A 26,649-nucleotide genomic window follows, 5' to 3' on the forward strand; every position below is an offset into this window, starting at 1 on the left:
TTTCAATTTTACAGATATTGTAAAGTTTAATTTTAGTCCAAAGCTCTAAATAGTACTTCAAATGTTTTGCATAATAATTTTATAAATACAATAATTTATTTCTTGATAATTTTCCCAATACAGAAAACAAAATTACCACCTTATCTTCCCAGCCTCAGGCCTTACTACTAACAGAAAGAGTAAACATTTTCTTTCAGAAGAGCTACAGTCATTAAGATAATTCACACCACAACTATAAACAATGAATATTGCCCTATCATGAACTATGATTTGGGCTAAGACAAAATAAAGGAAATGAATCACTTAAAGACAATTTATTATTATGATACTCCATTCAGATATTTTCAGATTTTTTTCAGAAACAAGTTATTACACTGGAATCCTGGTAAATTTCTTAGTTTAAACTCTATCACTCTTAGCAAAATAAAAGCCAGTATTTTATGTCAATATATTTATATTATTTATAGGATATATTTACAGAATGTTAATGGGAAAAGTGTCAACTGCAAATTACTACTTTTTAAGAGTATAGCAAACCCATTCACTAGGGGTACCACTCCCCCTCCAAAAAGATCTACTTGCTAAATTTGGATTATAAAAAAAAGAGACTCCTTATGGTAAACACAAAAATATATTCAGTGTTTAAAAATAAACTTTGAATGTGAGTTATAATTACAAAACAAAAAAGACGCTCAAAAGTCGATTTTAAAGTGAGTCACAATCATTGCCATAAGAAGACTACCAAAAAACATCTATTGATTTAGCAATTACTGTAGCTCGAGAACAAATTATCTCTGATGAAAACATGGCAGGGGTTATAACTTCACTGCCCCACCTCATCTCCCAAACAGGATTTTCCTATACAACTGACAAGCACCATGAACATGCAAAAGAGCACAGTATTTGTTTCTAAATAACACAGACTAGCTGTCACCACTTAGAAACTTGACAATTTTACTGCACCTAGCAAAAATGCATGAATTCGCACTTGCAAGAGTGCACATCCTGATCGATTTAGAGTTATACTGCAAGGGAAATGTCAGAGTGGAAGGAGGCGGGGGTGGGGAGGATGAGGCTTTTCAAGATTCAGTGAGTGGTGAAACTGTTCTCACTTTAAGTCATTATTGTAAATGCAAATTTATTGCCAATTACTGATGTGAAGAGTTTAACAACATTAAGCATTTAACTGACAACTTTTAACCAGTATTTATCACGTTATATTTCAAAGAGCTGGGAATCTTAGGCACATATCAAATGAAGGCACTTTTTAAGCAAAAATGCAACGTAAGTAAGTGATAGTAAATGAAGGTTTAAAAGGCTTCAACACAGGAAAAAAAACCTTGAGGCCTCAACAAGTTGAACTGCTAGAAAACGAGCCATAAAAAATACTCGGAACAATCTAATCTGAGCTGTACTTTAGACACACTCTGAAATAGCATCATCAGGGCATTATATGTTTATTATATAATACTGCTTTGCCCTTGCATATCACCTTTAATCAAGGGATCTCAAAGCACCACAGAATCATCAAGGCCTTAAAATACAGTCTAAAACAGAAATAGTTATATTTTATAATTGTAGCTATTAATAAAATCTTGCCATTACTTCCTGGTCCCCTGATCTGAACATTAGCTTCCAAACCTTCTGACTTGGAAACACTATTCCCCAAATCATTTCAATTTGTGACTGATGCTACGCACATTCCAGCTTTTCTTTATCACTGGGCCTAAGGAAAGTAGTGGCACTGTTTTAATGACACAAACCTATTTCGTTACAACTTCTGTGACAGAATAAATAGTACTTAGGGTGAACATATCTTGCAGCGTGTGTGGTGATATAAAATGGAGGCTTTATAGAGAGCAAATCTTTGCTGGAGGTGACGAGCCCACAGAGCACTCATCACACAGGGGAGATAGCATTTCCCAGCTCAGTCCACAGACCTCTCCAGGCAACTTGGAGAGCAGAGCAGAGGAAACCAAGCCCAGCTATCCTTAAGCCGGCAGGAGACTATTCTTCCGTGTGCACACAGGGAGGGAAGGGAAAACTAAAAGCACAATGCATGAGTTTTAAGAGTCAGGAAGGACAGTGTAAGGTTGCTGTGTGGTCACCTAAGAGACAGACCATTATGATTCCATTGCATTTAAACAGCGCATTAAATGGGAAATCAAACATAAGCAAAATGTCTTTAAACCAAGGTCAAAATGTGCCATTTAAAGTCCTTTCATTTTTTTTTTCACTTTTAAGCCTATAAACGAGGTTTGCTCCTATAGAAACATCTGACATTTTAAAATTTAATCATCAGCAAAGTTTAATTTTGTTTTTTTGCTGGAATACACGCACACTCAAATGTTAACTTAATGTAAGTGAGCATAACTATGTTAACTTCAATTCTTTCATAAGCAAGAACTGTTTCCTCTTCCTGCTAATGGCATTATGTTTGTCCCTAAGACTGCAAAGTGTAATTTCACACACACACAAACCCCCTCTCGGCACTGTAAGCCTACACGGTTACTGTTAGTTAACTGACTCAAGCTCAACCTTTAAAAGAACAGCGTCAATAAACAACAGTACTTTTTGCTTCAGGTTCTCAACCATCAAGGATCAAGCCTCAATAATGTGTTTTAACAGCTTTTAAACGTCCACCGATGTAATACTACTAAATATTTGGTACTAAAAGTCCTGGAATATTCATAAAAAGTGCCAATATACGGTCAGCCTAGATTTGTGAAAATGCCAAAACATCTTAGCATTTCTGTTGCCCTACTTGTTCACCCAGACATTTCAAAAAGCTCAGAGCAAATTCTAGCAGACTTTTTCTTGAAGAGACACACGTCCTGTTCTCAAACCTCAAGTTTGTACCTACTGCATCAACGAGCTCGTCGGTGTCACCGAGCAAGATCCCCGTCTGCCTCTCTCCCTCTGGATCTAGTGGGGACACCGTCCTCAGCTCTGCCCACTGTCACTGACGTTTTCAGAAGCTTGAAGACACAAGTGTCCAGAGGCTTCTAGCAAAGAGGGAGAGATTTTCCCCACCTCAGCCACCTTGCTACATTGTCCCTACTTCTCCATTGCCTTTAATGATTTAGAAAACACAACCAAATGAGAAAACCCATACTAAGAGCAGCACTTTCGCAAAGGAGGAAACCAGAACCTCCAACTTCTCCAAATCTCCTAGCACCGCGGCTTTTCAACAGCCCCCCGCAAACCTTCACCCCACGCCTGCATCCTTTCTGATTAAATAAGATTGGAAACCACAATTAAATCAAAGGGTGTCGTAACTTATCCTTCACTTACCATATCCGCCGGGACATTACTGGACATCTTGCCGGTTGATATACACCCAGATGTGTACGCAAAAAAAAAAAAAAAAATACAACAACAACAAAAAGAGCAGGAGTCTTCAAGCTACAGAAATCAACCTTAACGCCAAAAAATTAAGTTGTTTCGGAGCCAAAGTGCCGCCTGGCCGAGGTTGTGCGCGAAGAGGAACAATCCCCGAAGCCGTGTGGCCGGAGCGGGAGGAACTCCCGGGATGGCAGCAGCAGCCCCCGTCGTCGTCGCCGTCGTCAGCAGCAGCAGCAGCAGCAGCAGCAGCAGCTACAGGACCTGCCGCGCCAGGTGGACCGAGCCGAGTGACACACGGACATGGAGCGGGGTGGGAGGGGGTTAAATCCGCCTTCCTCCTTTCCCGGCCCGGCAATGATTCACACTCGCTCCCGAGTCAAGTCCTCATTAAGCAGGCGGAAAATGCCCGAGTGTGGATGTACACAGATAACTATGTAGCCACACATGGACCCGGCGGCGGGCGGCGGGCGCGGGCCGGCCGGGCCGACGCGCGGGGAGCGGGCTCAGCTGGCGCGGCCGGGGCTGAGAGCCGGGCCGCGGAAACCCGCGCTCAAGGGCATTTAACTACTTGGGAGCCAAAGCGAAAGCCGGGGCGCGGGTCCAGGCGGCGAGCGGGCGCGCGGGGAGTTCGGGCCGGACAGGAGACCCCACGGCCCCTCGGGGCTCAGGCCGCGGGCGCCTCCGGGCAGCAGCGGGGCTCGGGGCGCATCGCCTCGGCTTCCCGGCGCCTCCCCTCCTGCCTCCGCCTCCCCCGTCTCCGCCTTCCCCTCCCCTCCCCGGCCTCGCGAGCTCCCCGCGACGCCGACTCCGGCTGGTGCCCGGAAGAGGCCGGGTCCGCCCGCTCCTCAGCCCGAGAAGGCTTTCCTCTCAGAGCTTTCTCTCTTCTCCTCCTCCACTTTTCAGTCCCAAACGCCGCAGCCCCCTCCTGTCATCGCCTCTCAAGCCAACATGGCGGCGGCGGCGGCCGCAGCTGCCTGAGCGCGAGTCGGGGACACGGGGAGAGCACGGACCCCCCCCTTGCCGCCCCCGGCCCCCCCTCCGCGGACACCAAGTGCGTCACTACGGAGACCACCCTCGAGCATCACGGGAAGTGTAGTCTACGCGGCGGCGGGAGCCGGCCACCTAACGCGTCCTGGCCCCACTCCGAGGCCACGCCCCTCGTAGCAACAGTTGCTAGGAAAGGAAAGCTCGCTTTAGTCAAGCTGCCGCCCTGGAGTTAGGTGATACCTGCTGCCAGCAGTGCTGTGACCGTGCGAATTATTTGGGGAAAATAATTCTGCACAGAGAAATTCCCTCATGCACAATATACACGCAGAGTTGAAATATGGTTTACCTCCAAGCAGAGTCATTCATTTTAATGACAGCAAGCTCTCCACATCCTGCAATCTCAGAGCATTTCGTATAGTGATTTCATCTCAGTCTCCTCAACATTGCATTTGGAAGATCAGAAGCAATCATTGATTTCCAATAAGGTCACAGAAGTTCAACAGGAACGAGGGTCTCATTAAGCAGGGAGAATGTTTGAACATGTGTTTCTTGCAGACCCGGGGCCATAAAGCTACAATCTAGTTAATTGAAATTACCAAAAACTGTATTAGATACAATAGCGTATCATGCCAAATCTATATTAGGAAATAGCTACTACAGACTAAATGGGGATTCACCAGTTCACCAGGCTAGCCCCTAAATTCTATTTAACACAAAATGTAATAAAAAACCTATGCACCTGAAGTGATTAACAAATAGCACCAAATAATACCATTAGTGAGAGACTCAGATGAAGAATATGTCTACCCTAGATTTAGGAACAAAATGCAGAAACCACAAGATCCATCTGAATCCCTATTCATCTCTCTCTTAGTGCTTTGGCCGAGTATTTTAGGAATGGCAGCCTCAATAAGACACCTGTATAAAAATCCCAACAGATTTAAAGTCTGGAAGTCTCCAGCCTACAGCTGTGTGACCTCATCTCTAAAACAGTCTTGCCTACCTTCCAGGGGTTAAGTAGGGGCAGTTGTAAGGGTGAGTTCATGTGTGGGGAATAAATTACTTTGTAAATAATAATGCATCATTTGATATGAAATGTTACTACTCATTCATTCAGCAAACAAATGTGCCAGGCACTCTGCTAGGCACCAGGAGTTTAAAGATGAATAATCCAGGCACTGTCCTCGGGGACCTCATTGTCTGGATGCCTCTGTCATTCCCCACAGCAATCTGTCCAGTCAGGTTCGTCTCATGAGGATGGACACTCCCAGGACATTTAGAGTACCTGGCTCTTGAGTAGCCTGGCTGGAGGAATCCTAGGCACTCCTAGGGGCCTGCCTCATCCTGTGGGGAGTTAGGGTGGTAACCAGGGAGGAGGAGGATGGATCAAATTCCCAGGGAAACCAAAGGACAGAGAAAAAAGAGGCCCAAATCTCACCTGATTAGGCTTCAGGACTTTGTCTAGGTATTTCTGAGTCTGTAGCTACATGATTTTCCATGGCCTCTGCTGCTTGGTCGCTCATTCTCCATCTTTGGCAACTACAGGGCCCTCCGTGCCAGCCCTCCAGGAAATAAGGGCAGCTGAAAATGTTTCAATCGACCAATGAGTTCAGAAGGAATATTGGAACACATTTTGAAGGCTTCCACTCACAAAGTTAGTCCCCCACCCCTCCTCTAACCCCGCTTTCATCTAGTGACTGCCCTGGCCAAAGCTCTGCAGGGCCTAAATGCTACTGTAAGTAGAAAGGCAAGCAACAGAAGATGGCAGGACGTATAGAAATAGCAACTCACACTTCCTCGGCTGCTTTCCAACAGCCATACAGCAAGGGCTGTAATGACCACTGCCAGCCCAAGACCTTGGCATTTCTGACACACGATGTTGCTATTTGCTGCCAGTTACCCCTACCACCACTGCAAAAGGCCATATCTTTCAAAAGTCACTGCACCTAGCTGTGTTTCCAATCACTCTTCTGAAAGAAGCTGAGACATTATTCTCAATAAAACTCATTATAACTCTTTCCTAACAGAATTAAGCCAGCCCTGGTGGTCTAGTGGTTAAGATTTGGGGTTCTCGCTGCCGTGGTCTGGGTTCTTTCCTGGTCAGGGAACCACACCACCCGTCTGTTGGCTGTCATACTGTGCCGGCTGCTTGTTGCTGTGGTGCTGAAAGCTATGCCACTGGCCGTGAAAAGCTTGTGAATAGCAGCAGAGCACCGTCTGATGTAGTGCCAGACGGTGAGAGGATGGTGCAGACAGACCAGGCAGGATTCTGTACTCAGGGTCGCTAGGAGTTGGAATCGACTGGACGGCACTAACAACAACAGAGTGAAGGCCTGAGGGAACTCACTGAACACAGCTGCAGATTTTTCCACTCTCCTCTCTTTACTCTCTGCTTCCCGATGCAGGCAGGTGAGGTGGGAGGCTGGAGAAAGAGGCCAGCTGTCCACAGCAGGGAAGGATAACAACTTCTTGATACTGTTAATCTACGGTCAGCATCAATATGAGGAAAGTGAGTGGCACAGCATTTTGTATTAGGAAGAATTACTTCACAGGAAATCAAAAGACCTGGCTCTGTCACAAATTAGCTATGTGACCTTTGCCAAGACACTTTGCCTCTCTGAGCCTCAATTTCTTCGTCTAAGGAGGTTAGACTAAGTTTCTAAGGTCCCTTCTTAGAGTCTATGAGTGTCAAGTCCTGGAAGAATAGCACATGACATCCATGGCCTGTTAAAAATATCTCTCCCAAGTGACTGCTCATAGGTATAAGGGGGTTTTTTTTGGGGGGAGGGTGGAGTGAGTGATGAAAATGGTCTAAAATTAGATTATGGCAATGATTGCACAACTCTGTAAATATACTAAAAACCATTGAATTGTACACTTTAAATGGGTGAATTTATTTTTTTAAATTATGGTAAAATATGCATAATATAAAATTTACCATCTTAACCGTTTTTAGCTGCACAATTCAGTGACATTAAGTACACTCACTTTTTGTGCTACCATCACCACCCTCCATCCACAGAACTCTTTCCTCTCGCAAAACTGAAACTCTATACCCAATGAACAACCACCGCTTCCTCCTTCCCTCCTCCAGCGCCTGGCAACCACCATTCTACTTTCTGTCTCTTTTAACTTGACTACTCTAGGTCCCTTTATAAGCAGAATCATACAGTTTTAGTCCTTTTGTGACTGGCTTCTTTCACTTAACGTAGTGTCTTGAAAGTTCGTCCATATTGTAGCATGTGTCAGAATTTCCTTCCTTATTAAGACCAAATAATATTCCATTGCATGTATATACCACATTTTGTTTATCCATTCATCCATTAATGGACACTTGGGTTACTTCCACGTTTTGACTAGTGCAAAATGAGTGAATTTTATGATATATGTTATATATCAATGAAAATTAAAAATTATATCTCCCTCATCTGCCATGAAAAAGGTCTGAAATGATTCCTCTATCTCAGGATCATTCCTTAAGTGTCTTCTCAAGGAAACTCATGAATTTAAACTAGATAGAAGCATTATTTTCTATGAGACCAGTAACCTTTAATCAAATATTACTTTGGTTGATTATCTCATTATGCTATTCCTTGTCATTTATTAAAAATCTGGGAGTAGGATAATGTCACGAGAGGCAGAGAAAGGTCTGTAGCAATGCCTGGGGGGTGGGGGTGGGGGCAAAGATCATGGATACACCATGCACTACCCAGAAAGTGGAAGTAGGAGCACTCAAGATGACCCTTGCCACCTCCATCCAGTTTTGCTCAAGGCTGGCCTGGTCCTCTTTGGTTCCAATGTAAGAGTCACTTCAAAGGCTTACTTTGTAAAATTATATTATATTTCTTTCTCATGAGAAAATCTGTGTGAAGTCCCCTAACACTTGTGTGAAGACCCCTAACATAGAAAGAGTCTCAAGAAGTGTTAACTCCCTAACAGAACTGGCCAAGGCCCTTTCTTTTGAAACTAGAGATAATCTGCTTACTGGTTTAGTAATGGCCTTTCCTCGTTCAGTCTTTACTCTCACCAGAGCAGAACCAATGTGAGTGTTTGTAGATTTGAGGACCGTGCTCCGAAGGAGGTTAAGATATGAAGAATGGAATTAAATTGTGTAAGGTGAGGGAATAGATAGGACGCACTGGCTGACCTACTTTTACTCCTGAGGAGCCCCCATATTCACACACTGCAAATATGCCCAGCCCCTTTAATCCTACACTCCCCTAACCAGAGATTTTCAACCCGCTTCCCATAAGGATCACTAGGAGCCATTTAAAAAGACAGATGCCTAAGCCCTACCCCAGAGCAACTACATCAGACTCTCCAGGGCTGGACCTGACACTGGCATTTTTCAAAGCTCCTCTGTGTAATTCTCATGTGCAGCCATCACTAAGAAACACTGTAAGCCAAATTCCTTCAAGTCCAGCTTCCCTCCTTTTCTCCAGTCGTGTCCTTTATGATTAGAGTGACAAGCTGAAGGTACTGTGATTTGTGTAGGTGACCTGTGGCCACAGTCACAGTGGCTTAAGGAATAGTCGTATCACACTGTTTTCTCCTCCTCCACCCCGATGTATTTATTTAGTAACCAAGACACTGACCTCTTCTCTGATAGAGCCCCAGTATTTCTGTCTCAAGACATTTATCTCTTTGCTCAGAGTCCAGTAAGAGAGAGAGATAAGTAAGGTGAAAATTAAAATACCGTACAAGGAGTTGATAAATGCCACCATGGGAATAAGCACTGGGCACTTTGAAAGCACATAGGAAATAAAGTAAATTCAGCCTTGAGGTTGAAAAGAGTGATGGCCAGTCGAGCAGGTGGAGTGCTCAGGAAGAGATCACATGGGCCAAGACCAAGACTAGAGGCCAGAGGGGGGCAGGGAGTGGTGGGGCTGAAGCTCAGATTGCTTCTTGGGACTGGGGGTGGGGATGGGGTAAGAAAAGGGCGGGAGAGAGAAACTGGAGGCCAATCACTGCGGGCTTTACAGTTTAGGCTAAGAGGTTTGGATTTACTCTGATAGCAAACAGGAGCTGTCAAAAGGCGTCAAACTGGGAAGTGTTGTGATATGGTTTCTTCTCGTAGAAGAATGGAAAAAGGCCTCTGAACTCCAATAACAACCTTTTGTCTGTATGTTTTGGGTTAGTTGTCATGTTGTGTGACCTCTTGGACTCACATAATTTAAAAATTTTCAAGGGGTCTTGGTGATGATCAAACCCCAAGTCTTCATTTTACAGATCAGGAAACATGCACATTTAATGGGAGACCAGGGCTGACTCCTAATACAGGGCTCGTTCCACTACTCCTTCTCCTGCCAAAAACATTCTACAAAACCGAGGAGGACTTTTAGTCATTCTACTACATAATATATATTCAACCCAGTATGCATTTTCTCTTTTATTTTTAAAATAAAAAGAAATATAAAAATTACAGAAATTTGGGAAATCAGAAAAAGTATTTTCATTTTTTGTGTATTTCCTTCTAGGTTTTCTGGTGTACATATGGTATATATAAATTTTTCTTTTAAATGTTAAATAAAAATTCATTTTTTAAACATTAAAAAGGTGGGCTTGTTTACAAATGGCTGCATAATCTTCCTGTTCCTCACTTTTAAGGGCTGCCTACTACTCCATTGCCTCAATGTACTACTACTTACACAATCATTTTCTATTTGGAGGACGCAAAGATTGCTTGCAGTTTTTCACTCTTTGTGCATATGTCCTTCCACGTTTTAAGTTACCTGTTTAAGTAAAAGTCTGGAAACTGTTGTCACTGAGTCAAAGTCTGTGAGCATTCCTGTGGCTCTTGAACTGCACAGCCAAGTTATTTTCCAAAACGAAAACCTGGTTAGAATGCTCCTATGAATGAAAATCCCAGCTTTACCACTCCCCACCCCCCCAGCTCTTATATTTATCTATAGCTGTATCTATCCGTTTATAGTACTGTATATACTTATACCCTTGATATAGTGTTAACGCACCATGGTGACAGGAGAGGTCTGAGCCCCCTCCGAGAATCTCACCAACTCTTCTCTCCTCCTAGTAGAATACAATTCAAGTAAAAACAAGTGTTTGCTATGCAAGCACACACAAACACATTCACACACACACACATTCCAACCAGATAGAAAACCCCTCATATTTAGAAATTTTGGAGCTGTCCTTGTCTACATATACTAACTTATTAGGTTAAAAAAAAAATTCCCCATACTTCGTAGTTGTTCATTTTGCATTTGGATGATTTCGATCAGATTGAGCCCTTTTTCTTTGCATAAGAAATGAACATTTTTGAAGAACTAACCCTGAGCGAGCAGAACAAGTGCAGCCAGTGCTGTAAGGTCTGGAGCAACTGTGGGACTAAGCCAGGGAGGCCTGAATTGCAGTCGGGATGTTCCCCAACGTGGGGTGGGTGCATTGTCCGGGGGGAGCTGGGCGTGGGCGGGAGAGGCAGGGCACAGTGCAAGGCCAGCAGCAGCCTTCTCCATTCACCTGCTGGTTCCTCTGGAAGACCACTCATTTGGGAGCTTGCTCTCAGGCTCTAGACTCTCTGTCCAGGCCCTGGAATTTTAAGGGTCATTTTAGTACAAATATCAATCTGATAAAATTCAGAAATTATTTTCTTGTTTGCAAATAATTCACTGACATAATACAGCCCCTGGGCCACCACTTAGGAATGGGAGAGGCAACACCCAGTTTTGCTACGGATGGGCAGCTTTGTTATCTATCTTTTAGGCTGCATCCACATTTCCATCTGTTTGTGCCATGAGTCTCCAACTACCTGTAAACTCCTTCAGGATCAGAGCTGGGTTTTATTCATCTTTGTACCCCTAGAGCTTAACATAGTAAATGAATGGCACCCAAAAGTCTTGTCAATGAGCGCGTTAAAGAGACGCAGCTTTTAAATTCCCTTCCCAGTTCCGTGATTCTGAAAAGTCAGGGATTGCCTTTCAACGTTGTCTTCAGGCCTAGAGGTAGGTCTCACTAACCCAGAAATGATATGCAAGGTTTAGCTCAATCGCTCTCCCGTTACTAAGGGAATGTGCCAACAGAAAGGAAGAGAATTTTTGTGTGAAGGCTGGAGTTCACTTTTGAGACAACAAGAGTTATGTTTTTTAATGCTAACATGTTTTTTGCAAACATATGCTGATGTGAGTTAGGCAGTCTAAGAATTCATCGGCCACCAGGAAAGCAATACTTGTGTTTTGCCTCCTGCTGATGTCCCACCATGCCTTTCCTCCTGATCAGTCCCCACTTCTGCCCACACTATTGAATCATCCAATGCTAAAGCTGGAAGGAATCTTAGAGATAATATCACCTCCATAATTTTTAACAAATGAGGAAATAGAAACTTCTTGAGAAGCAGCCACATTTTCTCTGCAATTTTCAAAAGTACCTAAGAACGAGTTTCCTCTAAGATGTTCCAAGGAACAAAAAGACAGAATGGTTCCTAGTTGCATTATGTAATTGTTGAATTTATTACATAATTTTGTGTTAAGTCATGACAAATATACCAAATAAGTATAAAATGTGCTATCAACTTGGTATCACAAAACATGTTATTCTTGATTTTCATTGTCATAGAAATCAGCCCACCATTATAGGGTTATTCAATGAAAAATAAGTTTTTAATGCCAAAAGTAATAAAACTCTATGCAATTTTTTGAAAAAATCCTATATAGATATCATATTTGCATCAGTGTATGCAAGAGAACTCTCCTTCACACTAGTCTCGTGGCATGAACTGTAAATTCTATTTCTTTTGTATTCCATTAACCTCTACAGTAGTCATTTTTCTGACACTAGTTTTTTGATTGATTGATTGATTGATCCATAATTATTCCACACTGTTCAAATTGTGTTTTTCTATTCACCAAAGGAGAGAGTGGCGCTGTCTATCAATAAACATATTGCATATTATGTTAATATTTGAGAGAGCAGAATAAAGAACCAAGGAGAGATTTCTCCAAAGCTTGTGTTTGCTCTTGAAGGCTTCCTGCATTGACAGGGAGGTCGCCACAGCTGGGGAATGGCTGGAGCCAGAGAGGAGCTCCCGTCCTCACTGATTCAGTGCTCAAGTTGGCCCTTTATTGGGCCACTGCCCATATGGCTGAATTTCGAGACTGTGTTTCCTAAACTAAATAACCAAGTTAGTGTGCACCTCCTCCAGCTTGTCCATTAGAGATCTGACAGAGGAGCAGGGCCTAACTGGCTCTCAGGGTAGCAACAGTCAAAGAACTGATTACGCTGTTTAACTGGGCATCTAGTCCAGCATGCCAGGAGCCTTCATATCAGATTACCATCTCATCTTTTTGGGGAGAGTCAGACGTGATTAATTTATCACAATGAAAACCTTTGACTTAATGCCACAGATAAAAGAGAAGGCCTGAAATAATTTAAATCAACAGATTATAGCAAGCGAGAGAGGAAAAAAATACCATATATTGGTTATGAGTGTGGGCCCTGGATTTAGTTCCTGGCTCTGCCGTTTACTAGATGTGTAAACTTGGGCAAGCTCCTCAATTTTCTCTTCTATAAAAAAAAACAGCACGTACAAGTAGAAAAGTGCATACATTTAGAATACTACATTAAAGTATATAAATTTAAAACAGAACAATTTCCAGCACTTAATAAGCTCTAAATAACATGCTACTGTTAGAATGAAATGGGATATGGTGACGGATGCTTCGAGCCTCAGTGGTGTAGATTTGTCACTGTTATTCTGCTATGTTAACGTTTTCAGATGTGGTAGTAACATGACTAACCCACCTTCTCTCAGGAGATGTGTTTTCAGCATTTTGTTCGTGCTCAGCTCAGGTCTATCCACACTGTCTGCCTTTTGTTATGGAGAGCAACGGAACCACATTTCTGAAGAGGCTGGTCTCATGGCTAACAGAGTAAAGCAAATTGAACGTGGAATTTGAACCTGACACTGTGACCTCATGGCCACTTACTTCACAGAGAAAAGGGATCAAGTAAGAAATCTCACAAATTTGTATCCAGCCCGTAACCAGAAGCATTCATACTTACTTTCACCTCATCACCCTCCCACTTCAGAGGAAGCCCTATGCCCCTCCTTGCAAGACTCAGCCCGCTACCTGCCCAGGAGCCACTCCTTCTGTCTCCAGAACCTTGTTCTAACAACACTTCTCTCTCTATGTTGTCCCAACCAGGAAGTTAGAGGAAAGGGGACACTGTTGATAATTATGCAGAGAAGCCGGGACTATCCCAGGCAAACTTTTCCCTACCGTGGATGAGTGCTCAGATCTCTCCTGTCTTAAAAAAAACAAACCGGCTCTCTCATTTCTCAGCGCTCTTCTCTAACTCCTACCCTGTTTCGTTCCTCCCTTAACATCAGCTTCTTTAAAGTGTATGGGAGTGTGCCCCATATCCTCCATTAACCCTCACTTGGGCTGCTGTGCAGGTTGTACACCTCACAACTCCAGAAGGAGTGACTCCCATCGTAATCGAGGCAAATGGTGCCTCCTGCAACTGGGCGACACACATTTATCCAGACCACACATGGTGGCCCTAGCCACTTCAATATGGCCTTCACCCAGACTCTCAAGTTGAGATTTTTAGCAGCCGTACCATCAACACAATTCAGGCCTGATCATCCCTGACCAATTCTCTGAGTCCTTGATGCAACCGGCCACTCCCTTGCTCTTGGATGGCTCTGGCGTCAGACCTCATGGGAGTGGATTCCAACTTCACCACTCAGCATTGTGGGCGAGTTTACCTGATCTGTGTAAAATGTGAGCATCTCAACCGTAAAATATGGTTAATAATTGTATCTTCTTCATAGGGTTGTCCTGAGGGCCAAATGAAAGAGTTTTTAAAGCACTTGGCACACACAACACCTGACAGATACAGGCACTCTGGAAATACTCATTATCACTATCTTTTAAAAAATCACGCACAGTTTTCTATAATACCCCCCTTTCCTGGTTTCCCACTACCTCTTTGCTCCCTTCCCATCTTCTTCACTAATTTCTATACCATATCTGATCCTTCAATGTTGACTTTGGCCTTTGTTTCCCTACCTGGGAACACTTCTCACCTCAGAGTATGATGGCAAAAGTTCAATAGGATAATACAGGCAAAAGAATTCCATGCACGCTGAATCCCTCTACAAATATGAGGTGTTCCTATAGAAGTTTAACATCTCACCTGCTCTCTCCTACGGGGTTCCCTGCCTTGGTTGCTCATTAAAGTTCCCTGGGAGGCTTAAAAAAATACCAATGGCTCTTCCTCCCCTGTTTTCCCTCACCTCTCTGCACACACTCTATTCCAGCGGTTTCAAATACCTCACTGAAGCTGACGATGTCCAAGTTTGTGTCTCAGGTATAGACTGCGCTCCTGGGCTCCATGTCCATACATCCCAACTGCCCATTAGACCTCTCTACTGGCATGTCCCACGGGAACTCCAAAGTTACCCGAGCACCACACGCTGCTTCACCAAACCTCCTCCTCCTGTGTTGTACCTCTTTTTCTCATGGTCCATCCTTGACTTTTTTCCCATCACTCACCCCAACATCCAACTCCTACTGATTCTACCTTCTTAGTACTTCTTGAATCTGTCACCCCCATCTCTGTATCCATTTCACAACCTCAGTTCATTTCTTCACAGATTCTTCCTGGGACCAACTGCCACCAGACTGCCTCTTTGCATCCAGGTTCAGACCCTCTAGTAAAGTCTGAATGTCAGAAGTTCCAAAACACCAGCGCAGAATGGAGTTTTCATTGATCTGCGGGAAAACGTTGAAAATAATGCAGTTTTTCATAATGTAATGTTTTCTAATTTAAATGTTCACCCTTTGTTTGGAAAAAAATGTTCTTCCTACTTTTTTGGCCTTAAAAGATTTTTTTAGAAATGATTGATAGGTGATCACCATTATTATGTTTTTATGAATTAACACTCCTATGTTGGTCTCCAAATATTCTTAAAAATGTTTTACCAAATCGTGTACTTAAAATGTACAGTTTATTATGCATTATCTATACTTCAATAAGGTTTAAAACAAACAAGCTGTTTTCCAGGTCATGAAATCTGAAAGCTTATCACATCTGTTCTGTGCTGATTCCAGAGGGTTCTTTCTAAACCATATAAATAATCAAGTTGTCCCCAATAATCATCAACAAAGATAAAGCGATTGAACAATTTTGCCTTCCTGGCACAGAGCAAAATAACTTTGCATGCATTAATCTTCACAACAAATGTTTGGGGTGGGTTCTGTTATTATCCATCTTAGAGATGGCACAGACAGTAGGTCACATAGCTTGTAAGTAGTAGCATTGGGACTTGGACCCAGCTTTGACTCATTCAAAAGCTGCTGATTGGTCTTTGCTACTATATTTTTTGCCTCTTTGCTTAAAAATCTTTCAGTCACATCCCAAATACCTTAGTTTGTCTCCCTTAGTCTTTGTTCTCTTCTTTCGCTCGCTCTCTTTCTTCCACTTAATTCTTTTGATGTTTTTACCCTTCAATGCCTGCGTCAGTTACACCAAAAAACTTGCAAATCTGAGAATTCGACAAGTTCTCTCAGGGGTCAGTGCCTTTGCATGAGCTGTTCCTTCCACCTGGTGTTTATTTCCCCTGTGTCATCACCTGGCCAACTCCTACTCATCCTCTGAAACTCAGTGCCCTCCCGGAAGTAGTCTGTGACCCTCCCCAAGCTGTGATCATAGTTCCAGCCTCAGGAGGACCAAGTGAAGACTGAGGACAGCCTTGACCATGTGGCATCCCTTGATTGATGCTTCCTTAGCAGGTATGTGCTCTGCTTTTGCCACCATTTGCCTACTATGTGTCAGGCACCTGGTGAGTAAGTGAACAGGACAAGAAAGGCCCAGCTCTCTTGTGGCTTGTATTTTAGTTAGAGAGACTGCTACTAAGCCCCCAAAATAAACAAATGAATATACAAGATAATTTCAGGCAGTCATAAATCTTTAAAGAAAATAAAAATAAAATGAGGTTAAGAAATGAAGAGTGACAGATGCAGGGGCCGGGGACAGCTCTAGGGTGGATGGTTAGAGAAGGTCTTGGAAAAGGTGACATTTGAGCTGAAACTTAAATGAAAAGAAGGAGCCCTCCAAGTGAAGAGCTAGAGGGCAGAAGGTTCCAGGTATTCCTCACTTAAAGGAAGTATGGTGCATAAACATCTAAAATCGTAACCTTACCTGGTATGCTGTCGGAGTCCAGCACATAGTAGTTGCTTGATAAATGCTATGTGTTGGATTGTTAAGCTGAAGAAACTAGGGAGGCTCAGCAGCTCAGCTGTGTGTCTCTTAGGACTCTCCTAGCATCCCCCTGTTGGGACAATATTGCTTTACAAGATTTGTCGGATTGTCTCAGGTAAGTAGGGAAGATAGAGTCAATGGGGAATTACCGTGTTTCTGACTTGTAAACAAACCTTGTCTCTGGCTCCTCAGTATGGCCAGTTCTGACAGTTTCTAGATCCTATGGGGATTAGGAGATGAATTTTCTATTTGTCTCTGTGGGTAGGTTTTTCATCAAATGTTTCTCTGTACATTTCCTACTGTTATTTTCTCCTCTGTCACTTTTCCATCCCTGATCTGATACCCAAGTGACATTAAAGTAGGAATATAAGTACTTCAGCGAGATTGGGATCCCATGGAGGAGAGAGTAACACAGTCGTGTTGCTCATTTGTTAAAGCTCCAGAAGCACATTTCATAATTCTACTTAGTGGAATTTGTGACTTACCATCTTTACGCAGAACTTAAATCACAAACACTGAGATTTAGCTTGAAAATTAAAACACACATGAGTTCTAAAGCAGCTTCAAAGTGGAGAAAAAAGATTATTTCCTACTCAAAGAAAATGTAACGTGGGATTTCCCTAAAATACTTCATTTTGTAAGTACTTCAAAACATGGCAGCAATCTAAACAAAGATGTCCTTGGTGGTGTTCACAAAGTACATGATGATAGTAGTCATCGAGAATCTCCATTATTTGTCATCTTTTAGCAAAGTCATCTTTTCCCTAAATCCTAGGGCGCTCAGAGCATACTTCACCCCAAATAGTTCTATGCGCTACATAGAATACAAGTCAAACTTAAAGAAAAAAGAAATAGAAGAGACAGAAGCAGTGCACCCAGATGTAAAGTTTGCGAGAGAAAGTTGACAGAAAAAAGGGAGCAACAAGCACAGAGGCCATGGCCTGAGCAAGAGGCAGAGGATGGCGGGGACTCCCCTTGGCGGCTCTACTTCTCCCCTGAGGACCCCAGGGCAAGTGCCATTGACCCTCTCCAGTGCCTGGTAGCTCTCAACACTTGCATTTGTAAATGCCTGGGCTGTTTAGTCAACTTGCCCAAGGGGAATTACACCAATTGCAAAGTCATGGCCATGAATGAATTTGTGAAGCTCTGTTACTTGCAATTTTCCTACCACATGGGGCTTTAATCAGGTAGCAGAATGGGCAAAGAACGTGGAATATCTCCCCATAAACCTTCCTGACTCTACCACATATCTGCCTGTTTTAAGGATATAGAAGGTGAGGACAAGAGAAGGAAAAGACGAGAGGAGAATAGAAAGAATAAGAAGCAGTGGCGGAAGGGCAGCTGGATGGCATTAGCACTCCCCAGGTGACCTCCATGTGTCAGGCATCATTTTGGGCTTTACATACTTTATTTCGTGTAATATTGACGATGACCCCTTGAGGTCACATGATTATGCCCGTTTTTACAGATGAAGAAAAGAGTTCAGAAGTTAGATAAATTTCTCAAGGTCGCTGGGGTTCGTACTCAGGTCTGCTTAACTCTGAGAAGGATTAAGGAGAAGGGCAGGGAACAATCAGAAAGGGAACTACGTGACAGTTCGCACCAGCTCACTAATGCATAGTTGGGTTAAACCTTAGAAGAACGTAAGCTTCACTTTCCTTGGCTCATGCGTGTACACTTTTCTTCCATAAACAGTAAAAACAGATAAGTAGCTTTAGAGGCCCAGAAATAAGTTACTGGCTTAATAAAATGCTGGACTTTGAATTTACTTTCTTTTAAGGATATAAGTGATCCATGAAATCCACTCTTGGGTTTGTCTTATTCCTGGAAGGGTGTTCCTACTTTCTGTACAAATATGATTACAGGTAGCTTGCATCATGAAATAGTAAAAGATATCAAAATCAAATTTTACTGTTTATTTAAAGATGAGTCACATACTAACATTTATTAGTTTAAAATGATGGCAAGCTCAAACACATCTCCTGACACTATAAAATGCGTGGAGGCCCGAACAGATCTCATGACTTTTTACCCTTCTTTTTCTTGCAAGCTCATCTCTTTAGGAAGTAAGCAAGCAGCCCAAAGCTCGTTTTTTGGTTTTTTTTTTTAACGTGTTCTAGAGAAGTGTTTGTCAAATTTCAAATTCAAATTTTCTTCCAAACTGCACATTGAACAAAGCGAAGGATGATTCTGTTGAAGTCTGAATGTGCTTTTCCCCTCGCCTGGTGGTTCTTTGGGGCTTGTACCGCACGGTCACCAAACTAACAAACTAGTTTACTCTGAGTAAGGTTATTCCTTTGGAATGCGCCAAATAACAGTTATAAAAATACTTTGGGGAGGTTATTGTTGTTGGAGGTGGATTTTTTTTTCTTCCAAAAATTTAAACTCCAATTATATTCGAGTATGTGTACGTTCTTTACATGGGCGCGTGCTATTTTGTGCTAGTTCCTGTAGTAAATCAAATGTATGGAGCCTTAAGTTTACGAACAGATCATATTAGCAACAACTGCTACCAGGCCAAGTATGAAATTAAAACTCTGAACTATAAGCCAGCGGTACCTGCACCCTCAGAGGTGAGCTGTGGCTCTCAGAGCGGCTACCTGCTGATGGAGCCCCGGGCTTTAATGGCTGGGACGCCTTTGAGCTGGGTCCCTAGTCACCCTTTATTTACAGCATCATGGGTGTGTTTACTCTCATTCTTGTAAAAACTTTTTGCTGACTGAAAGATAGGACAAAGTTTTCATATCAAGGACAGGGACCCACCATTTTGAGAACAGATCATTTTTTATGGGACCATTCACCACGGACACTTGAACTAAAGTGGATGGTCTCCTTACAGCCCTTGTTTTTACCTCAGCCAAGCTGACTGGCTGCGGATCTGGAATTCACTTTACCCACATAGACAGGTAAAGGAAAACATGATCCTGAGTGGAGGGTGACATTTTTAGGTTTTGATCAGCCAATGAATCCTAGTGCTTCATAGAATCAGAGGAACTCACAGTGGCAAGCCCATAAGGGTTTACCCACCAGGTTTCCAGCTTGGGTTTCTTCATGTGGGGGATCTGAAAAGATGGTAATGGGGAAGAGGAGAGGAATCCTCGAGATAATTTCAACACTTTAAAAGTGATTGATGGAAACTGTATATTTATGATCAATAAGGCTGCTCAGAGGATTTAAATGTCAGCTTTCTTGGATTTGGGCTAGAAAGTGATGGTATTATCTCATGGGAAAATATATCAATAAAAATTTAATAGTTGCAGTTTAGGAGATTAAAATCTTTCATAAAAATAGGGTACATTTTAATGGGGAAAAGTACTTGTAAGTAAAAAATTATGCAAAACCACTGACTGCTCATTGCTTTAGTACAAACCCTTAGCACCTCCTATGAGACGACATGGTGTTAGCATCAGGGCTACAGCTGTGAGCAAATGGCAAATCCCTGCTACTGTGATGCTGAAACTCTAGTACGAGGGCACAAAAAATGTTAGGTAGGCAGAGAAGCAAATAGATAATTACCGTGGCTGAACTGTGTTCCTCGTGTGTTGAAATCCTAACACCCAGGACCTCAGATGATGACTGCATTTGGAGACAGAGCCTTTAAGAAGGAATTAAGTTAAAAATGAAGCCCTTAGAGTGGATCCCTATTACAATCTAACTGGTGACCTTATAAGAAAAGGAAATTAGGACACACAGAGAGACAGTAGGAGTGCATGCATAGTGGGATGACCATGTGAAGACATAGGGCCACCATCTGCAAGCCAAGGAGAGAGGCCTCAGAAGAAACAAAGCCTGCGCACATCTTGATCTTGGACTTCCAGCCTCTAGAACAGTGAGAAAATAAAGTTCTGTTGACAATATAGGTAAGTCAAATCATTATCCTGTACACCTTATACTTACATGGTGCTGTACCTCAATTATATGTCAGTAAAACTGGAAAAAAATTTGGGTTGTTTAAGCCACCTAGTCTGTGGTACTTTATTATGGCAACCCTTGAAAACAAATACAATAACTGAAATAAGTACGGCCACTTCAGATTGTGTTAAGTGCTGTGAATAAAATAACACAGGGAGGGCTAGCCCCAGTGGCCTAGTGGTTAAGTTCCACATGGTCTGCTTCAGTGGCCTGGGTTCGGTTTCCGGGCATGGACCTATACCTTCAATGGCCATGCTGTGGTGGCGACTCACACACAAAAAGAGGAAGATTGGCAACAGATATTAGCTGAGGGCACATCTTCCTCAGCAAAAAAAAAAAAAAACACAACAAAAACCAAAACAAAACAGGGAGATGGGACAGGAAGTGACAGGAAGATGAGTTAACTTTGATTGGGTGTTTGAGAAGGCTTCTCTGAGGAGGGATATTTGTGCTGAGTGTTGATGGCAAGAACAAAGCCACATAAAGAGTAGAGGGAAAATTGAAGTCCAGAACCTGGATTTTAGGAAAAGTTACCAAGGAGGTGTCACTGCAGAGGCCTCTTGGGGGGGCCAGTCAGCTGTGTTCTTCCCCAGGCGAGACCCCTGAGGCCCCCTTCTTGTGCACTTTTGCAGACTTTGAACTTGTTGCAAAGCACTGGGGTCACTTTGCCTAGCACGATGGTGTGATTTTATATAGACTTTATGTACGGTAATTGTACTTGAAAACTTGTAGTTTTTAAAAATATCTGGGACAAAATCAAACTAAAAAAAAAAAAAAAGTGGGCATAAGAGTTTTCCAAGCAAAGGGACCAGCCAGTGCGAAGACTCTGATCTGGGGACAGGCTTGGTGAGCTCAAGCGACAGGCAGAGGGCTGGAGTAGTCTGAGCCTGAGCTGTGTGGGAGGTGGCGGGGGATGACAGAGAGGTTGGCTATAAGGGGTTCACACAGGTATTTGGAGACCCAGCAAAGAGTGTGGCTTGATGTGACTGTACGGGGAAACCGCGGAGGATTCAGGCAGGACAGCCTCAACATTTGACTCAGGCTTTATAAATCGCTCTGGCTGCTACGTGGAGAGAGGATTATAGAGGGGCATGAGGAGAAGCAGGGAGATCCATCTGGAAATTTTTGCCATAATCCAGGTAAAAAAAAGATGATGACTTGGACAATCTCGGTGGGAGGGAGCAGAGTAGGACATGTGGTCGCATTCAGGATATGTGGCAAGGTAGAGTTGACGGGACGAGCCAAATTGCCCCCCTTCAGCGGCCACGGCAGGTGGTCATATAAGGGAAAGGATTACCAAAAAGACAGTGATATTATTACAGGGACAAACTGATATGTCAAAATAGGAATGTTCCCAAGGAACTACATCGGTGGCGATAAGGAATGCCAATTTAATTAGCACTGTTGCTCACGGCAGGGGCGTCCAGAGCATGGGCAGCAGCACAGACCTCTGTGCCCTTGCTTTCATCTCCTGAAGAGCCTGAAATTCTTCTTTCTGCCCTTGGCCGAAAGTCTATCACCCCGAGAAGTCATCGTCATGCTAGCAACACACACACAGGCCAGTCTTTGGGATAACGGTGATGAAAACAGTTTCCTCCAGGTGATAATTGACGAGGGTACAGTGCGTCAACAGGCAGGTGGTCATAGTTGATGGAGCCTAGGTTCAGGTGACTCAGCTCCCATGGTGTGGAGAGCACTGTCCAGTCTCCTGACTCAGGTCTCTTTTCATCTACCGTCTTCCTGATTTCTGCCCGACTCCTGCAAAGTCCCACTCTTCTTTGCCCACTTCTTCACTAGGCCAAGCTGTTCTTCCTGAATGCCAGAGCAGTGCTTCTGCTGGGGCCTCGATTCTGGTCCCAGTTCTGGCTGAGTTCCCAGTTAAACTTCTGTGACCCAAAAAAGAGTGTCTTCTGATGCTCAGCTTCCACTGACATAAGCACCGAGTCTCTCTTTTGGAACTGTCCTCTGTTTTCTGCCTGTATTCCCCTTTGAGCTGTTGTTCACTAGACTCTAAGCCATCTGGTTTTTCCTGAAGGAATGAAAAGAATATCTTTTCTTTACCTACTAAAGGGTAACCCTTAATAATCATGACAGCCATTTCAGATACATACCCTGTACCACGGACTGTCTAGACAGACCCTGCCTCAGTTAGCCTCCTGATCCGCACTTTCTGTGAAACTGGCTGTGACTGCAATGGTCCTTTGGAATCTCTATTTATACCAAAACCTAAAGGGCTTCTTTAACTCCAGCCTTTGCAAGAATAACAAAGGGATTAATTAAGAATGACTGACTACAGAAAAGGCATAGAAATGAATGTCTTTTAAAACTTGGTTAAAAATCACAAATACAAAAGTAATACATCCTCTTTAGAAAAATGTGAAAAGATATAAAGCCAGAAAAACAAATTCTGCCCATAACCCTAGCCCCTACCCCTACCCCCCAATTAGTCTTGTTTTCTACATTTCTTTTAAATATTTGGACTCGTACTGTATATAAAATTTGGAATCTTGCCTTTGTTTTTCATGAACAAAAACACCTTGACAGCATCACAACTCTGTAAATATCGTGGCCACATATTGGTCCATCATAAGGCCATATCACAACATATATATTTCCATTTAACATTTTTACCTGAGCCAGAACAGTGACCTGACTATGACTCCCACATCCTCTCTCTTGTCAAACTCAGCACCTCGGGAAGATCCTAAGGAACAATTGCCCAAGGTCTAGGTATAATCGGGAAGAAAAATAAAAGGTTCGCAAATTGCATAACTAACTCTTAAATAGTCTAAGTTGATTTTTTAAAAAAATGTTCATTTACTTCGTTACTTTTTGATATTTAAAGCTCAATCTAGCATTCTTTATACCCCAGGCCTTTGGGCTCTTGGCAATTAGCAAAGATTTGTATTTTAACTATGTACACAGTAGAGCAAATATAGTTTTATAATTGATGATTGATGCTTCCACCACCAAAAATCCTTCTTGCCATGCCACCTGTCTATTTCTTCAGTTGAAGTGTATTAAACTTTTAGTTTAGTTTTTTTTTTTTTTAGGGATTTCACAATGTCCTTGAAGTAGTTGGAGCTGCCCTGGAATATTACATAATGAGGGTCTTGGAACTCTGATGAAAGTTATGTTAATATCACATCTTACACGACAGGAGCAACATTCCTCTTGTGTTTTGACGGAGCAACAGTTTTGAGGAGCCAACAGGAAAAAAATAAATGCCATTGTTTTCCTGGCTGATATTAAAGTCTCATTTTCATGGAATGAAATTCATTTAAATTTAATTAAAGGCAGTTTTTAGTTATTACATTCTAGTGATGGAGGAGTTTGTAATGTATTCATAGAAATAATTAAATGCTTATAATAGTGTTCTTGTTCACGGCTTCTGAAAACAGCATTCTTTTAAACTATAAAAGCTCAAAACCCTCCTATTATCTTTGATTGATCCCCCTGAAATGCCCTCTTGCTCAATTTCAAGCGGTCAAACACACTGAAGATTTAGAGAACCCGAAAGGGAAGTTGAAGGAGGTTGATTGAGCTGAGCAGTCAGAATTAGGGGTTTCCCTTTGAAAATGCATCACGTTAAAGAACATTCAGCTACAATCTTGAGAAAAATTTAGACAGCCAGAGGGGCAGCGCATTTAGGTGGGATAGATTCCTACCCACCCCCCCCCCAATTCCTACATTCTTGGCATAGAGTCCCAGAGAGGGGCCCTTAAAGCATGTAAGGTATAGGCCACCAACACAGCAGTCTTTATCCCAGGGGAGATGACTAAAATGTATCCTGTCTTGGTTGCAGGAAGGAAAATTCTTTTTCTGCAAAACCTGCCCCGGCTCCCACCATCAGATTTCCTCTGATTTGCAGAAACTGTACCAGCATTTTGTGAAGGTGAAAGAGTTCAGAAAAAAGGGGCTGTGCTTGCTTTGAAGGTCTGGCGGGGACAAAGCAAGATTCTTTTTCTCCCTGGAGGATTGGATGGCGGCAACTCAAGGCAGAAGCGTGTGAGTGAGGGGCACAAAAGATCAACGCAAAGGACACCGTCTGGCCTTTCTTGATAGGAAGGGGGTCTTATTTTTAGTTTTCTATTCTCCAGATTAGGAAAACATTCTTCTCCAACTAATTTTGTCCTTCTCCATCTCCGTGGTTTTGTTTCACGTCATCAACTTAGGTATTTCCTTGCTTTGCCTGCGTATCTCTTTGTGCTGGATTCATTCATTCTTATTGCTACTACTCTGTGAACAGTAGCAATTGTAGATTTATGCCTATTTTTTTAAGCTATGTGGAATATTGCGCTTTTCTTTGTTTACTTGTTTTTCTAGGATGTAATCTCCAAAACAGCCCGGTAAATTAAAAAAGGAAGGTCAAAAGTATCCTAACTTGGGCTGTGCTAGGGTCTTGACCTCACCGCTCTGCAGCACAGTCTGCCCCGTCTCACCTCCATACCCTACATTCCCTTCCGTTCTCACCAAATTACTCTTTACACGTTAATCACCAACGCTGCCAAAACCAGAGTGTGATTGGAGCAACCTGGTCTTGATTCTTTCATTCTTTAAATTAAAATCAAGCCAAAGACCAACTCTCAGAGTAGCAAATAAAGAAAGGTCTACCTGTTTTAAGTAAATCTGTTGGATTAAATTCCCGAATTGCAAAAGCCATGCATTAGGAAGTGATTATTGGCTCTGTGAAAGAATCCTTCACTTTGCAAAGGAGGAACTGGAGGATTTGTTTGAAAGCTCTGTCGCGTTTAAAACAATTTGGTTTACCTACATTTAATTTATACCAAGAGCCCTTCTGTTGGGTAAAGCCAGTAATGCTGGCTGCAAATGGCCAAAGATGCTAGCCACTTAACAAGGACAGCCTGAAAGGAACAGCTGTTAAAACCACTACAGTGATCGACAGGGCAGCAGCAGTTTCCTTAAACTGAACGACTCACAGACATCCACTACATATGCACAAAACGTCCCTACTTTGGAGAAGCAGAACGGTTTTGTCGTCAGTGAAGACCTGGTTGACATGGTGAGATAATTATAAGTTGTAAGTCTGAGATCTTGGCTGCAATAACATGGTTACTAAAGTACACAAAGGAGAATTCATTCTAATACAGAACTTTGAGATAAGTGTCTTAGGGAGAGTCAGCTATAATTTAAAAACTGTGAACATTTTCAGACAGTTCCAATTGTGCGTTTTAAACTCATCTAAATGGGAAAACACGAAGTGGGTTAATGAAAAATTTGGAATGCTTGATTAAATCTGTATTACTGCAGATTATAGTTTAATTAGACAGTTTTGTTAAAAATAATAAATTAACAGTTATTGAGCACCACACACCATGGCCAGGGAGTGTGCTGGGCATTTTCTCTCTATCTCATTTAACACAAAGTCATAAATTGATGAACCCAACAATTTAAACCATGTTTAAAGACAACCTTTATTTAAAATCCAGAATTAGAAGCAAAACCTTCCTCACTTTAGACTGGATTTTTCTTCCTAATGGTAAGAATTTTACATTTGCAAAGGGACAAATTATGTTGAACTCATGGGTAATTAAATATTGACTTTAGTGAATCTAAATTATTGCTCATTTTGCAAAAAGATTAGAATTAGACATTATATATGCATAATATGGCTTAGAAGTAAAATTAAAACCTCCTTTCATTTTCACTTATTTCTTCTCATAGCTTTTCAGTGGAAGTGTGTCTCTTTCCTTCCTCTCCTTGCATCCCAAAGGATTTTGCTGGAGAAGAAAACCCTCTGAAACCCTCAGAGAAAGGCTCTCTGGCAGGCAGGGAGGGAAGAGAGCAGATGGACACTCCTGTTCAGGGACCTGAGTGGCTTTCCCCGCTGGTGGAGAAGGGGCACACAAAAGAGTCCTTTTCCTTTTAACCAGGGCTGAATGCCTCAAAACGGAAGATTCACAAGAGACCTTAATGGGATGAAGTTCTGGCCAAAACAATTGCTGTTAGCAGTTCTGGAGACTCTCTTTGAGGTTGGTGTGACTCACACGGCCCTCATTGGACCCTTCCAGTTCTTACACCTCTCTACTTGCCCAATTCCTTACTCACCTGAGCTCTATTTTTAGGCACGTATGTAGTTATTTTGAGGTCTGATTTATAGCATGACACCATTGTTAATTATCTCCAATTGACATTGTTCTCTAATTGTTTCATCCATTC

At 42.5% G+C, this 26,649-nt stretch overlaps 1 protein-coding gene across 1 annotated transcript in view; it reads right to left on the bottom strand.

Annotated features, from left to right (window-relative positions):
• UBL3 (ubiquitin like 3) overlaps nt 1-4,083 on the bottom strand; it is a 73,905-nt gene extending 69,822 nt beyond the window's left edge. The window contains exon 1 of the mRNA XM_005601120.4: nt 3,295-4,083. Coding sequence (XP_005601177.1) covers nt 3,295-3,321 — 27 coding nt within the window. The 5' untranslated portion in view covers nt 3,322-4,083. The remainder of the gene's footprint in view (nt 1-3,294) is intronic.
• Nucleotides 4,084-26,649: the final 22,566 nt, after the last annotated feature.

Source organism: Equus caballus, chromosome 17, assembly GCF_041296265.1.
Source record: "Equus caballus isolate H_3958 breed thoroughbred chromosome 17, TB-T2T, whole genome shotgun sequence".
NCBI classification, from domain to species: domain Eukaryota; kingdom Metazoa; phylum Chordata; class Mammalia; order Perissodactyla; family Equidae; genus Equus; species Equus caballus.